General features: G+C 35.8%; 1 protein-coding gene across 7 annotated transcripts in view; it reads right to left on the reverse strand.

Annotated features, from left to right (window-relative positions):
* DGKB (diacylglycerol kinase beta) overlaps positions 1-17,654 on the reverse strand; it is a 377,865-nt gene that overhangs the window by 58,972 nt on the left and 301,239 nt on the right. For all 7 annotated transcript variants that reach the window (XM_063152328.1, XM_063152337.1, XM_063152375.1 and 4 more), the window contains one exon: positions 16,729-16,924. In XM_063152328.1, coding sequence (XP_063008398.1) covers positions 16,729-16,924 — 196 coding nt within the window. The remainder of the gene's footprint in view (positions 1-16,728; positions 16,925-17,654) is intronic.

Consider the following 17,654-nt stretch of genomic DNA (forward strand, 5'->3'; position numbering starts at 1 on the left):
ATTGTGTGGGATAATGTAGGAGCACTTCCAGTGCTGTTAAATCATACATTCAGCAATTCTTCCTGAGTAGAGGCCTATATATTCAGTGCTAATTACTGCTGACACTGCATGGATGCAGTTGCTGATGGCTGTGATATTAGTGTAAACAGAGTCTGTAATTAAAAGACCATGACTCTTCCTATACAAACATTTCTTCCTGAGTATCTCAAGCAGTGACGCATATTTCAAAACCTGCTCAGTATGTCAGGGAAAAATTGAAGGAACACCTCAGGTGAAAGCACACAGTTTTCAGATGTTCCTAACTTTCAAATGACAACAGTATTTCTAACTTGAGTTTATGAAATTTTAGAAGTAAATAATGTATTGTCTCTCTTACAAATCCCTAACCTCTCCTTTTGCTATTCTTCCTTGTACTGGGTGGCAAAAATTGATAGGGCCACTAGTCTCAGGCAGTTAGAACCTATGTGTAATATCCCATATCCTTGAGATTTTTTTTTCTCCAAAGAAACATAATTTTTTTTTCTGTTTTTTTAATCTTCAATCTTACATCATGCAATTTTCTGTGACTGAAAGAGCCAAAAAGTAGACCCTCCTTATTGAAACCCAAGCTTTTCAAAAGACCTTGAAAACTTCATGTAGACTACATGTGGGGCAAAAAAAATTAGGCTTTCTGTGAAGCAGGGAAGTGGGACAGCAAGTACTTGATCTACTAAATTCCAGATACTACTGAACCATCACATCACTCTTCCTTATGGTGGGAAAGAATTCTCATTTTTTTATTCTTTCTTGCAGGAGACTGAGGTGGCTTACAAGGTTTTATTATTGTAGGGGAAAGTGATACTATTCTTTATAATAAGCACAAATTAATCTCCTCTCATAAGGGGATTTATTATATGCCATTCAGATACATAACTTCTATCTCTGGACTAGGAAAAATCATGTAAGAAGTTGCAGGAATGTACATGGTTCTCAGTGAGGGGAAAAGGTGACAGTGCTCTGGGAGCTTTTCCTGCTCACAGCCTGTTAGGTTGGAGGGTTATTATTATTCTTAGAACCAGGGGATGTGGACATCTGTCAGCTTTTTTCCCTCACATGTGCAGCAACTGTGTGTGGTCCTCTAAATGAAACTATTAGCTATGCAGTTCTCTATTCATGTACCAATTCTGAGCGTGCTGAATTTGTGCCAATTAGAAAGTATTGTCTAATGGGTGGGTGAAATGGGGATACACAAATATCATATTAAAGTAAACAATTGCTTTAAAATAACTTCTTTTTCTTAACTTTCTCTCCAAATTTTAAATCTATTCATTTAAAATGAGAGTATATACTAAATTAACAGGTTTGTTTTTAAAAAGCAAGCTTGTTTTACAGCAGCATGCTGAACTGGATGATAATCACTGTAGGAACAGCTGCTGTGGGAGGTCAGGGAAGTCAAAGAAGAGAAAAAGTAACCACTGCCATAAGAAGTTGGGTGATCTCTAGATGCAGTTGGTTTAGTTCACAATGTCTACATTACTAAGAAGACTGCATTAATAAAGACTGCTGGGAACCAAGGTTTACATTCAAAAGTTGTTAGACACATAAGGATAGGCCACTATACTCATTAATAAATATCCTGTGATTGCACAGGTGTTTACTAAATACTTGGGAAATGTTCAGCTGATGCACAACAAACACCCATATGCTTCATAACACTGAATTAAGAGATTTACTTTGTTTACTGGGTTAATTAACTTTTCAGATTAGGGCAGCCTTCAAGATTACATTGAAAACAGAGCCACTGTAAACACAAATACTTTACAGCATAAATCCTACAGCAGCACTATCCTCATGGAAAGCCATCTCAACAACCATGTCTAGGCTGAATGTAATGCCTTTCTGGGGTCTCAACATACAGTATGAACCACTTTCTATTAAGGGGAAGGAAGACACACTGATCTGACTTCCCTGCCAAAATAACTCAGGTATGCCACTTCACATCCTCTGCCATTTTTTGTTGCTAGATGTGTAACAGTGTCATCTACCATGCTGTACAAGTAATATATGTTAGTTAAATGGATTTTTCTTTTTCAATTATCTAGCAACATTTTGTCAATTATCTAGCTGCTCACATTGGCAAGACTTGTCATAAACTTCATAGATCTGTCAGATTCCTATAATGATGGAACATATGTTAAGAAGAGCCCCAAATCCCTTAAAAAAAAAAAAAAGGAAAATCAAACATGTGGCCTAGACCAAAAGATATTTAATGCATGTACAATGAAAGGAATCTAGTGATTTTTGAATTCACTGGTCACAATGTCACTCTCTCTTTCATGTTCTTGCAAGTAGTTCCTCTACTTTTAAAGCTAAAAGGCCATCTTCTCTCCTATTAGCTTTTGTTTTAACACAGTCCTTTCATTTCCCCAGCAGAACACATCTTTTTCCACGATCCAACTGCCAAGGGAAATTTTCTTTAACTACCTGTCTCTCAAAGCCACCCTAAACCTTGATATTACCCTCAAGAGATGTCTGACAATTTGGGGATTTTTTTCAGATTTTGATAAGACATACTATTCGACACATTTTTCAAGATATTCAAAATAGATTTTATAAAATCTTCTAGTTAGCCTGTAAAAAAATAACTTCTGAATGCTAAAGCACTAAACAGACATTACCAATTTGCCAGAGGTAGTCTTAACACACTTTTGGAGAAAGAGATAATATGCCATTAAGCATACTAGTTTCCTCATTAGTTTTATAAAATAGCTCTTCTTCTATTTGTTCACTAATAAAAAGACTCATACTCAGAAATGTGAGCTACCAGAAGACAAAAAACCTCGTAAATATAGTAATAATTTTCTAATGGTGATATCCTTTGACTCTGGCTGAATCAAAATAATGTGAAAGTGAACTTTTACATTACCTTTAATCATTCAAACAACCAATTGCCATCTCACCCACAAAACCTCTACCATACAAAATGAAATGAAACTAGATAAATATGGTCAAAGCCCTTGTCATCTGTGTCTTTTCTGGTACTGACAACAAATTACCATGAATTTTCTGGCATATGACTACTTCATAATTCAATGTAGAATACAAGACACAACATGTTAAAATAATTTAGCAAAGCAGACAATACTTCATGAACTCATGAGTAAGAAGTGATAAAAAAATTGTAACTGTACCAATGCAGTTAGGTAGATGATGTCAAATGTTCATATTCAGACAGAATACATCTGAGGTAGCAAGAACGTGTCTGAAAAGAGACATTCTGTTCATCACACAGATCTTGGCAACCAGCCTCACAGCTCAAAACAGAGGGTCAATAGAAGCTGCTTTAGACTCCTTTCCCAAGGAGATACAGCGTGGCCAAAGAGAGATGCCCACGTGAGACAGCCCTGTCAGTCATCCACCTGCATTCTCTCTTTTCCACAGGGATAATTTTAACTATGAGGTAAATAAAATGAAAAAAATACAACAATTTATCTAGCTGGGATAAAAAAAACCCTGGCATTTTCATATGTTTTACTGCAATCTTTTTTGCTTATTCATTTTTATTAAATTGACTTTTTCATATATACCAAAATCATAACTCTGAGACAATCCTATTGCAAGAGAACGAAATGCATTAGTAGGGGTCACCACTCAACACAAAAATTAGCAGATGATCTTAATTTTGAATACTCTAAATACACATGTTTTAAAATTTTTATCACAACAAGCAATGTTAGAATTTATGTTTAGTGTTATTTCTTTCACAAAGGAGAAATTATTTCATAGAGGTCTGATCAAAGTGACCTCTTCATTCTTTATATTCAAACAATTCTTTTGGTACAATATAAGCGGGAAACTAATACATTGGAAAATTGAAAAACACATCTATTGCAGACACATATCATGACTTTTTCCCTGCAGTAGATGTCTGTAACGCAGAAATTTTTCTTTGCTTTTTATGTTAATACTGGTCTGATGCTTACTTTAAAATACAGGTTATTACAAAGTAATTGAAGAGTGTGCTGTCTTACTTTATTTACACTCAGTTAGAGCTTGGTGCTCATCAGACAAAGTTTTACAAACCTGGACACATATATAAATAAACAGTGACATCACCACAGTGATATTTGAATTAAGTCTTTGTGTCTCACTATAGAAAAGGCTCCATAGGATGAAAATATTAAAAGTAAGCATGTATCTCCTCATGAATGGATATCTAAATAACTATCCCTAAATATTTTGGCAATTCTATAGCTGAAAAGCATTGTCAGTATATACAAGACTAACCATAAAGATTTTTACCTGTAGAAAATGATAGTTTAATAAATTGTTTCAGACAGAGCTAGATTAATCAACTCCATCACCCCAATTAATTATACAGCAATTATTTTCTGATGTTTTAAATGTCTTCTGATTACGTCTTGCTCAGTAATTCTCAAGGTGCCTACATCTTAATATTATTTCCGATGTTATAACAAAAATTGCTGATTGTTTCTTACTAGCATAACTTTTTCAAGCTCCAAAGACTTAATCATCCATTTTATGTGTTCTTAAGTAATGGTTCTAAACATCCCTAAGCTGGCAAAGAATATTTTTAACAGAATAAATATAAAAACTCAAGTCGTGAATAACTTTTTCCACATAGCCTAGAGAAAATGGCCACCTATGAGAAATGTTTTACTATCTGTAGAAGGTCATATAAATACAAGGTCACTTGCACTCTATAAAGCTTTCTGCCATTATTTCTATAGGTCTGTGAGCCATTTGGGATCCTGAGGTCCTAAATTTTCAACTAATTTTTCATAAGAAAATAGAGTTGAAATCAAAAAAAGCATGAAGTAGGAGGTCAGTAAGGAGAAACTCAAAACTTTAGAAGGAAAATTACATCCCCAACTATATCCAGAGTCCACATAAATGGGGCGGGAGGGGGGGGGGAAGGGGGGCAGGGCTTTCTAGAAGATACTATTTGCTCTATTTGATTTTCAACATGAACTTACAATTTAACATGTGCCTCCTTGTTGACCATCAAGGGGTTTAGCAGGTCTGTAAAGAAGAGATGAACATACTAGGACTCCACCTGAAGCATCCAAAAAGGATCATTTACAAACTTTAGAGGAAAAGGCAGGGAATGGTGATCAGAAAAAGTAATGAGAGGATCAATTCCAGTGCACTCTTTTCCAGTAGGGGTGAGAGTTCCTTTGTGTTTTCACTTGACAATGCTGATTTTGCCCATGGGTGGCTATTCTGAGGCCCTTTCCAAAAAGTAATTCCCCAGCAGAGAACTCTTATTTCTGAGACTGAATGAGGAGCCTCTAGGACAGGACTACAGGGTCAGCTAAGCCTATGACTGAGTGAATAAGAGAGATGAAAATAAAACTAATTACATACTGACTGCCACATACATACAGTATAAAATTGTACTTCTTAACCTTGCATTCAGCAACCAAGCCCTTAGATTTTAGCAAATGAACTTTAGATCATAAATTCTTAGATTTTTTAGAGTGCAAGGTCTCGACAAGCCCCTGCGCAACCTGATCCAATTAGACCTGCTTTGAGCAGAGAGGGTAGGTCTAGATGACCTTTGGAGGTCTCTTCCAACCTAAATTATCTTTGGGCCTCTGATTCTTCAAGCAGGAAATGTCCATTTGATCTGTGTTTGTAAAGCACCTAGCGCCCAAGACCTTTGGGTGTTACCACAGAAAAAATAAATAATAATCACTAACTGCCAATTTGCTCATACACTTGATATAAAGCATTACAAGGAATGGTTTGGTCAGGTTCACATTATTTATTGGATTCTGAAATTACTGGGGTTTTTGTAAGGATATAATTTTTCCTTAACTATAATAGACACACAAGAAAGAAAAACACAGAAGATACAAAAATATCATCTGTAATCCATTGCAAATCTATCCCTGCTCTAGTCCATATTTTGAAAAAGGGTTTCTTAATGGTTGGCAGCTGAATCCCTTGAAAACCACAAGCCAGCCTTTCTGGTAAGATGAAGTTATTTAACTAGTGTCCAGAGCTTTCTTTATATAGTAACACACATAGAAAGTACTTACAAGTTCCACTGAGGATGTACAAACCAGAATAAGAAAATTCAGCTCAAGCTCATAATTTTACTATTTCTACAGTGCTAACAACTATTGAAAAGATGTGTCTGAATACTGACAAGGAGGATGATGGGACAATGCCTGAGCCCCACACAGTGGATCTTTAAAGTTGTTCAATTAGCCTCATGCAGATTTCTACAGCATGGAATGCAATGCCAAGGGGAAAACAAAGCCAACATGGGGACTTTAAGCTGTGCCTTCTCAATATCAGGGAAAGAAGCACAGCCAGAAAATGTATTACCTGCAGGAATCACCCACTGGGGCTATAGATAGGTAGCACAATTTAGTGCTATCAAAAATCACAACATATACAATAAGTGGTGAAATTTGTACCTACTTGGATTTTGCAATTAAGTATATACCTCTGCTTCACTGCTATTTTTCTGATGTCAGATTTCAAGGACTTTTGATGGTAATAAAAACCCTCCCACTGACACATACGAAAGATAAGCAGTGTGTTTGCAACCCTGTCACCTGGAAATAGCAGGTCCAGAAATAGTTGGCGCTAAACTTTAAATAAAATGATAGAATTCTTTCAACCTTTCTACTCTCACTGTGTAAATGCGAAAGTAGTGTAAATCTTGTTGACAGTTATTGCCATATCTATTGGCACACACTCAGCAGCAGTTTGAGAAGTGTTGTGCAGCATGGCTAGTGCCCATTACCTGTCTCCCCATATTTTCTTACAATTTATTTTCACCCCAGCAGGCAGCACCTCACAATGCCATTAATTTGTTGGGCAGCTCATTCTTTCCAACACGAACTATTTTACAATGTGTTCTTATAAACAACCTGGTGGTTCACTGGCAATGCTCAACAGCGTCAGGAGGGAGGTTATGATTTAAAGGCAGCAGGTAAAAAATTGAGCAGGTCACAGAGATGACATTGTTTGACCAAACCTCCTCTCCTCTAATTTCACTATCGTCAGCACAAGTGCACAGAATCACCAGATTCACACTTGGTCTCCACACTATGATCCTGAAACAATGCCACTATCAAACAGCTCTTTTTGTTGGTGCTTTTCCTGTACAGCATTTTGCTAGCTGACTACAGTTACAAGAAAACAAATGGAAAAAGAAGGAGAAAGAAGAAATCTTTAAATTGATTTTAACAGCAAGTATGGAAAACCCCACCCAAAGCCCTATCTCCTTGCAGAGTAATTAGGCACTATTAAAATACTTGCATGACTCCAATATATATTTATAGCTACTTGCATTTGACTGCTTTGGTTAATACAAGCCTTTGCAGAGTGAAGGAGAAAACCCCACCACTAAAAGAAAAAATTCAGTCTTTTTAATATAACAAACTGAATCTCACATTTCTGTCTTATTACACTCCAAACACTAATTTCCTCTTGTAAATTTTACTTCTACCTCTAGTAAGTAATGCAAATGTATATATACAGAACCTGAGATCTTACCAGGTTCTTAACATCATCAATATTTTTAGACTATTTTACAGATATTTTTATCAGTAATACTAATGTGTGCATTAACTGGAGCTGTCTCTCCTGTTGTTACTCAAAATTAAATTGCTGTCAATCTGACACCTTTTGCAGACACTCAAGGAACTTGAAATTTTCTATTAACAAGTAATAGAAAACTAAAATGGATCAGAGGATATGATTATGTGTTACAGCAGCCAAAAACGATCTGCTAGGCTATTCTATTTTTATTTCTGTATCTTTAATCTAAAAGATTCCGGCACCTGGGGCAGGGTTAAATGAGCAAACAATCTGAGTAATATGCTATCAGTATTCCTGGGGAATGCTTGTCTGCCATTACACAAATTGAATACTGCAAAATGGTTATTGAAGCTTTTCATACAAAGGTCACAATATAAAAACAGATCTTTGGCATCAAAAATTTCTTAATGTTAATCTAAGGCATAAATGCAACTATACAAGTATCAATCACGTGTAAAGAGAGCCTGAAGGGGTTAAGCCTGTGTAAGTCTTAAATTCATGGAACCTTTCTACCTAATTTTAAACATTTTCCATGTGCTTGCAATGTTTTCTAATAACAGGCCAATTCCTTCACTCACACAGGAATCTAAATTGCAATAATCATATGCATTCCTTCTCCCAAGAAAGGAAACACCTGTTGTAGTTGGCTAATTGCTGACTTTTTGTAAGCTTTCAAAAGAAAACTAACATTTACAAATAATTTATACCTGAAAAACCTCAGAAGCAGAGAAACACATGAATTTTAAAACTGATATGAAACTCATATGTTGAGGTAGTAACAGATGTTTTCACTTTGTTAATTAAAGAAAAACTCTGTATCATAGTATCATTATAGGATATGGTTATTTTATAACTAAGATGGGGCTATTTTCTGTTCCATTTCACTTTTGCAATAATTGTTATTCATGCCAGTATACAGCATGAGAAAATAAAAATTAAGCCCTAATAAGAATGAGAATTAAAAAAAGGGTATGTGTACCTAAATCAATATACAATGTAGAAGATATATTCAATGAGGACTTTAAGACATTCATTCACTTGTTTCTATGGAATCCTTGGTGATTTAAAAAAAAAGGCACATATTTACACTATTACAAACCTCAAAGGGTGATTTAAACACCCTTTTAATAATCTTTTTTAAAAATAATCTTTTTTAAAAATACCTACACATGCAGTCATATTAGCAGTGCTAAGACTTGCTGAGACTTGCTAATCATTTCCAGCCTTATTCCAATATACAAAAAAATGTGAAACTCTGCCCTAAGCTATGGTACTTTATTTTCATTCACATAAATCCAGTCCTTTCAGTCATTTCACTCAAAAGGAGCAACAGGAGTTATGCCTTGTGCTAATGTTTTTATACAACTATCTAAATTTGAGGCATGACATCGTACATTTAAATAACAACTCCTCATCTGCTGTATCTGCTGTTATCCCACTAAGCTGGACAGGTTGGTTGAAACATGGTAGCAAAAGTATAGTCAGAGCAAGATCAACATGGAGGAAAGACTACAAGAAAAAGTTCAGGAAAAGCAAACTTATACTTCTCCTGCCACATACAAATGAGATAGTTACAGAGCTTCACATCCTGCAAGGTGTATTTTCAAATAACAGCCAAGTCTTTCCAGAGAGAAACAGCAGGATAACCACTGCCTTCAGTATTAGAAATGGAAAAACAACTATAAAAAGGAAAAAAAGCCTGGGTAAGCTGATCAGGTTTTGCTAAAACAAGAAATGGTATGTATTACTAAGTCTGCAACAGATAAGAGAAAAAAACTCCAACAAAATATGTGGATATTGCTTTCATGTCCCTTATCATTTATGTCTTAACTAATGGCTGTCATACAGGTAAGTGTTCATTTAGCCAGGTTAATGAGGTGCAAGGCTTAGGAAGGGCTCCCAGCAAAGCCAGGTTAGGCACTGGGAATACTGTGGAACAGGTCACCTGAGCCTCCTGCAGACACCTGTGCCACAGCCCCTGCACAAGGTGCACATTAGGGCACACCCCTCCTTCCAGGTCAGCCAGACCCAGGCCAAATTCACCTTGAATGCTGCAGAGGAGCCTGAGCTGCTCTAAGCAGCTGGCCCAGTATGAGAATGCACACCAGCAAGGTGATGCTTCCCCTCCAGCAGCTGAAGTGAGCACCAGCAGAATAATGCAGTAATGCTGATAGCAGAGAACTTGGTTTGATTATTTGGAGGCCACATTATTGGTGTATCCTGAAACAATAAGTAACTTCCTACTTCTTGTTGCTACTTAACATGCCATCCCTCCCACCCTCACCTTTTTCTCTGTAGGAACCAATTTACTGTGATTTTTTTTTTTTTTACAATAGCTAATTTCACCTACTGCATTTAATGTCATAGGAGTTATACATGTAAAGCCCTGTACTTAGAGATAAGATAGTCCTTTATGCCATTTTAATCAATCTTTGTCATGGGTATGTTACTTAATAGCTCTGTCTTCCTATAGAAAATGAGCAACTTAAGGGAAATGAAACTTTTCAAAGATACATTTTCCTTCTGGCAGACTGTGAAATACACCATAATTATACTCTTTCGATGAATAACGTTTGAAAGAAAATGAACATTCTGTGCACCAAAAAATATAATACAATGACAATCTCAACTGCCTTGTAAATAAAAGGAAATTGTTTTTCTACTATGATCTATATTGCACAGAAACATATATACATGCTCGATAAATATAAAACCAAATCAGAACATTAAGCTATTTTTTAAGGTCCTATTAATTTCTAATAACAATAAACTCAGTATTTCACAGCCAAAAGGCATTGTATGTATATTTCTGAAAGATTGAAACTGTGTTATGAATTATGGGCTCTATCCTGCACACTGATGGAACTACTTGTATAAGTGAAGCTTGGACAGAACACAGCCTCTTTTAAACAGAAGAGAGGGAAAGATAATGGCTCCCCAAAACTTTACTGCTGGAGGTGGGAGCATAGGGGTTAGTGGGGGTGGAAGAGAAAACAGGAAAAGGTCTTTTCAATAGCATAATAAAATCCTGACATTCCAGCCCACATTCCATTCAATAGCATAATAAAATCATGACATTCCAGCCCATATTTTCATATTAGGAAAACTGTACTATCCTTAACAGCTTGGTAAATGTTTGAACAGAGATCTTACAAACTAATGGTGCTATGCACAATTTAACTGAACAGTTAGAACAAAATGCCATTTAGCCCTTTTTGATATTGGAATGTGTCATTCCAGTAAATATGTCATTCCAGAGTATGAAGCAAAAATAAGAAGCCAAGGACACACAATCTTCATATTAGCTAATATGAAACAAAAAAATTTGAATACCAACATTTCCCTCAGTCCAAGTTTTGAGTTAGGAAAATTACAGCTAAATTCGTTACTTCATGAAAAATGTGATGTTTGTGTCTTACATCCTTTGGTTTCTAATTTTGCTTTTCCTTCTCTCTTTCCCTCCCTCCTCCCCCCCATCTCCTCCCCAAAACACTGCCTCTAGAGATAAGATGCTACTTCTTAGTGGTAACACATCACAGTTCAAGTATTTGATGAACTGTCACCACAAGCAGAACATACAGAAATTCATCTCACCATCTGGTTGGCAGGAAGGAAGGGGTCCAACCCAACCTATTCCTTAGGTTCCTACCTAAATGGAAAGAGAGTCACCTGCAGTGAGCATTTTATTCTGCCTACCTTAGATACTTACTTGAATGCAGGATAAACACTCTTTTCCTGAGGTGACTCTATCTACTGGCTATAGGGTTGATATTTTAGACACTGAAGTTAATGCCACACTAACCTTATTAGCCCCCATAATTATTTCATTTACTGTAAATAACACACACTCCCAAAATAGTAACAAAAATATCGACACAGAAGTATGTTTCCTTTAGTTAAGTTTCAGAATAGATGTGGAACATGCGTGGACAAGAAAAAGAAATACTGTTTGAATAAATTTATAGTTTTTTTCTAATGCTTAGACTAATGTTTAAAGTTGAGTATCTTAACATAGACTAGCTATGAAATAGCTCTAATTAGTTATTTTTTCTCTGTGGTAAGGTGCTAATGTCTATGTTGTAAAAAGCTGTCTAAACAAGATACAAAGTAAGGGCTATTACCTTATGTAGCCATGACATCATCAATAACATTTAATAAAAATATTATTATAGAGAGTTTATTATGCATGCCTTACCACGTCAAAAATAACCAAATGTCTACCAATAATGAATATACACTGTGTATATTTAGTGTATATATTACACTGACTGTGTATATAGTGTACAGTTTCAACTTTTTCAACAAGGAAAGGTCACCTAGCCAGAGTACAGGTTATGAAAGACATCCATAAATTAAATTAGACAGCTAGCTCACAAAGTTATAAGCTGTTTAGGGAGCATGTTAGGAATCCTCTATCTATAGGGAAGCATCTCTCTCCCTGTAGAGTGGAATTTGACACCTAATAAGAAAGGCATTTTCTATTCTCTTAATATTTATGGATATTTTGAAGTGTTTTAAAGGCCTTCACAGCCTCTGCATGTCTTGAACTGCTTTTAACTGCAGTGAAGTGCCTGCATACACATTATTCCATTTCCAAAGCTTCTGCATTTCCATTCAGAAAGTCATAATGCAGTTATTAAAAGAGATTTCCACATAGAGTTATTGAATCATACTGGTAAGCTTGGTTTATGCCTAGGTGCTGTGATATAAATGCACATTGTCTTGAATTCATCTAATAGTCTGTGGAGTGACAGCTCCCTGTAGCTCTTAACAAGGTGCACAGATCAACTTGGTATGGACTTGGTTAAGTATCAGTGCTGGTGATGTACAAAATAAATATGAAAAAAGTATTTCACTGAAATATTTATAGTCTAAAGGTTTCATAATACGTATTGTCTTCAAGAATGAGTCCACTGAGGTGAGTGGAACCACTCATGCAAAAACAAGTTACATATATTTCTGCCATTAAATCTGAAGAGACTAAAAGAGATCCCATTTCAGAATAGGGGTCTAACTGAACTTCAACAATGAAATCAAAGCATAACAACTTCCACCCCAAGGGAAACTTCATTTAACAAAAAAGTTTACTGGAGAGATTTAAAAAAACCTAAAACCTCCTTTTTGTCACAAAAGGTTTTAAAATTTTATTTAGAATTTCTGTGAGGAAGAAAACTGTTTAAGACTTGACATAAGGGGTATATATTTTTCATGCAAGACATGTTGTCATAATTTAACTTGTTTTAGATGCAATTTGCAACCAAGTAGTGCACTTATTTGCATTTATGTTTCTCAACTCATAGTTTTGTTTCTATGCAATATGTTAATCTTTTCAAACTACTGACTTTTGGCATTTATCAGTATCTGTGAATATCCAAAAAGAAGTCCTATCTAAATAACGGGTAGTTCACAGTAAAATCTAAAATCTGTAAATGGCCTGTGGATAGATGTATCATAGATGTACATACTAGATTTTAAATAAAACAACAATTGGAAACATTGCAAAGTGTGAGATTCATAATGTCAAAACACTAAGTCATCTACTTTCACAAACTGTCACATATACCTGTAGTTATATTTTTTCCAAATGCATTAACATTTTACAATAGAAATTGTACAGATAAATTAGAAATTAAAATTAAATTAAATCATAAAACCCACGAGTTTTACACTTACAAAATGTGATTAAAGACCCTCTCTGCTTCTGCTCAGAAGCTGAAATGAAATCTGTATACTTTGTCCACTAACAAGGATTATGATAATACTTAGTATGATACAGCTAAATATGTTTGTTTTTTTTCCAATTAGTAATAAGCTAATCAGACAAATACATTTTCATACATGTTTTATATTAAAATATTACTAGTTAGAAATGCAATACACAGGCACACATATGCTATGACTGCTGCATGTTTTTCTTTAGCATACATGCACAAACCCCTAATAAGATAAGCAGGGAATGTTTTTAAGTAGTGTATATTTTGAACCACTCAATTTCAATACATTGTTTTTCAGACAACATGCACATAATCACATTGTTTCCTAAGCAGACACCCATTTGATTACTTAAAGTGCAAATTGTGGTCTGGCTATGGTACATGCAGAGGAGGATAATGGGAAGGGCAAGGAAAAGACAAGCCTTTTTACATCAACAGGTGGCAATGCTAAACAGGAAAGAAAAGAAAGAGGGGAGTGGACTTAGAGAAATATACCTTCCCTGCATTGTGCAGATACCTAAGAAAGAAAAAGATTTGGCAGAAATTTGACCCTTTTTCCTGCAGTGATGATCATGTTGCATGTACATGGCTTGCACACGAGAGCATGGGAAGACAGCAGCAGGACCTCATAGAGGCTTCTTGGGCAGTTTGAGAAGTTCTCCTTGGGACTGCTCAACATGCTCCAGGGCAACAAACTACCCTGAGTGAGGAGACAGCTCCCAATAGTCCATGCAAGTACCCCACCTAAGGGCTCAGAGCCCTAACCTTCAACTCATGTATTACGATCAAGTTATAAAATGAGAAAAGAGACAAGAATACAGATTGATGCACAGTTGTACTGCAATTGAAAAAGTCTAAAAGTAAATGTGCATCCTACTTAGAAGTCCCATAAAAAATTAGATGTAAAAAAACAAACACAATACAACAAATATATATATATATATATGTATATATATATTTATACATACACATATATAGATATCCATAGGAAAACATGAGGATTGATTGCCCTCTCCTAGGAAGTGCAGTTCTTAGTTGTCAAGTGATTAGACACTTTATTTGGACATAAAAATAACTACAAGGATGTTTATTCAGAATAAGTTAATAAACAGAAGTTAACAAGCTGGTATGTATTTATCATGGTTCTCAACACAGCAATACCTATCTCTGCACCAGGTATTAATAGCTTACAAAATGTTTTCTTCAAACTAAAGAGTACAATGTGACAAAAATACACAGTGCCTAAGAAAATAATCCGCTAGTGAAAAAATCATAACATTTTTAAGTGAGAGTCAGTTATTTCCCCAGTGAGTAGATTCAGATTTATCAAAACTATTTGAGAAGCGTAGACATAAAATTGATTGAATTCCATGATTCAGCAATAATCTTGAATTCCAAGTTGAAGGAGCACATTCAGCCTAAGAATCTGTCCTAGCTAGTAGAATTGACTGTTTTTTGCAGTACAAGATAGGAGTGGGCTCATTAAACTAATCAGTTGGTTCTGACATGTTCACCTTCATTTCTGAGTTTTCACTACCTTCATTTTTGAGTTTTACTTTGGGTTGTTTTAACCTGGTTTCATGGACTAAACACGCACTTGCACTAGAGCATGTAGCTCCCATCCCCACACACCTCACACCTGTAAAAGGAATCCACTTTACATGCTCAAGACTGCTCAGTGTTGCAAACTGGAACAAAGTAATGGACCACTCTGAAAACCAAGAAGGATTTCACTCCTGCTCAGCACTGGAATGCTAGTGAAGATGCAGACAATAATACTATCTCATAGTACTCAGTGATGTGAGAGGTGATCTAGTTTTGGATATTGAGAAGTCAACCTCTGCTTTAAAACTGCCTTTGGATAAAGCTACTTCCATCCACAGTGCATACAAAGTGATTTGAAACCAAGTAATGAGAACAGTTTTTCTAAAGTAAGGTGCTTAATATCTGCATTATGAACACTTAGACAGATAACATGGGAAATTCTATTCAGTCTTTAATATTTTTATTGTAATTTTATTTTATCCTGTCCAGGAAAATGGAAATTGAGTGTTGCAACGCCCTTTTTAATACATCAACTATAGTCAGTAGATTGAAATCACTGTTAAATGTGTATCAAAGAGGCCCATAATTTCAATAATTAAAGGAAGTGATAATGTCTGTTTCACTACTATCAAGAGGATAAATGTCCCGTCTCCTTGTGTTCAGGAGCAAAACAAAAGGAAAAAATTTGGTGAGCCCTTTACCCAGCAGCCTCCATCCTTGAACATCAGGGCATAACACAGAATTGTAGCACACTAAGCAGAAGCTTAGTGCCTGGTGAGACACTGGCTGACAGAGTGAATGGCTAAGTCACACTGAGACACTGAGAGCATAAGTAAAATTGCTAGAGCCCACAGAAATTGAATGCTAGTACTTATTGCAGTCTCTAAGCCATAAAAAACTACTTTACTCCTAAACTTTTGTCATCCGGATAATTTAGCTGAATTAAAACTAAAATGTGTAATAATGAACAATGTTATAACTAGTGACTTAAAAATTACTGCTGATGAAATGTAAAAATAAGATATTCAATACTAGGAAAGGGATCCCAACAGAATAACAGTTAAGTCCTGATCTTTATAAAGTCTGAATAATGAGGAGAAGCAAGAAGCTACTCTGAAGCAAAGGATAATCCTTTTTGTAGGGTAAATAGAGAAAAACAAACAAACAAAACCCAAACTGTTCATTCCTTTGGTGTGAAGAAAATGATGGCTTATAATCACTCAGGCTTGTGACGTGCAGTCAAGTGTTACAATGCACAGTATTCAGATTCTCAGAGAAGAACAGCAATTATTATTTATTATTGGTTTTGTCAAGAGTTATGTTTAATAATAAAACTTATTGAGTAAGTGCATCTAATCACCAGGAAAGTATACGAACCCTGCAAAAAATGATCATGCCTGTGCAAGCCAACTACAGCATATGTATTCAAGGATTCATACAGCATTACAACATAGTAACATAAAATGTATAGATAGCTTGCTCTTTTTACTCTGAAGTGAGTTCCCTCGCCGCTGGCCAAAGCTTGTTAGAATCAGGGCACAACTATCCCCAAGTAACTTAATGTCAGTTTCTTAACTGACATTAAGAAATACTATAAATGCTCAGGAAGCACCTTCCAACTCCAAAATCTCCAACTACTTCTAGACTGAATGTCCCAGTAGCCAGCAGTGCCACATGGTGTGATTAGTCTGCTCAAGAGGTAGTACCTGAGGCAGGTTTCCAAGTGTAGAGACTGAAATTAGCAGTACATCTTTGTTTGTACCCTTCTGGCAGTGTTTCCCACCAGAAAAGCTAAATGCACAGGAAAGGAAATATCTAAGAACTGTCTGTCCTTTTCCTTGACAAGGTCAATTATATAACCAAGTTGACATTATGTAGCCAGATAGCCTGCATCAATCTGTAAGCTTACCTTGGCACACAAACTTCAATTCCTTGGCATCTATAACGGTGGTTCTTTTATCTGACCTCTTCTTTTCTGTCCGACGGTGGCTTCGTCTTTTCTTTGTCTCTCCCCAAAGATTTGATCCACCATGCATGCTTGGGATGTTTAGAATGGCAATTCCTTCCAGAGAGATATTGATTAAGTCCAGCTGAATTCCATCACACTGATTAGAAAGGAAGGGGAAAAAAAGGAAAAAAGAAAAAAAGAGAGAAAATAGTAAGAGAGAAAGAAAAATCTGAATGCTCTTTTTCTCAGATATTTTTATTCAGCAATTTATCATTCTTAACACTGCTAATAGTTTATTCAATGTTTACACCTAAGAGATATACTTGTATCTGAAAAGGAGGTATGAGATAAGAACAGATCATTAATCAGAAGGTAAAGTAAGATTGCTATTCAGCTTTTGATTGCCTAAGTGTGGAACCATTTGGTACTGTCTTGTTATCTGATAACTATTCACTGACCCAAGTGAAATATATTCACTAGCTTCACTACAGATATTAGCAGAAAAACATTTATACTACCAAAATTTCTTTATCAATAACTGACTTTTTTGTTGCCTTTTCCACCTAAATTTTCTGCCTTATGATTTTGCAGTGATACTTGTAATTCTTGCAACTGAGTCCCTTCCCCAACAGATGGAATACAAAGTCCCTGCAGGCAGAGAATACATAGACTTATAGAAAAGGTTCTAAGCAAGCCCCAGGAGCACAGAAGAGGACACAGGTATTCATTTCAATCCAAAGGCACAACAAGCATATCAGCATAGGGCTATGGCAGACTAGTGGCTCCTAGCAATAACTAAAATCAGTAGAAATGGTTACAACAATTCCTGATGCAGCTGCAGCAATCCTTACCCCAGAACCTTCACTAATCAGTTCTCTAGAATATGC

The sequence above is a fragment of the Melospiza melodia genome, chromosome 1 (assembly GCF_035770615.1).
Source record: "Melospiza melodia melodia isolate bMelMel2 chromosome 1, bMelMel2.pri, whole genome shotgun sequence".
Taxonomy (NCBI): Eukaryota; Metazoa; Chordata; class Aves; order Passeriformes; family Passerellidae; genus Melospiza; species Melospiza melodia.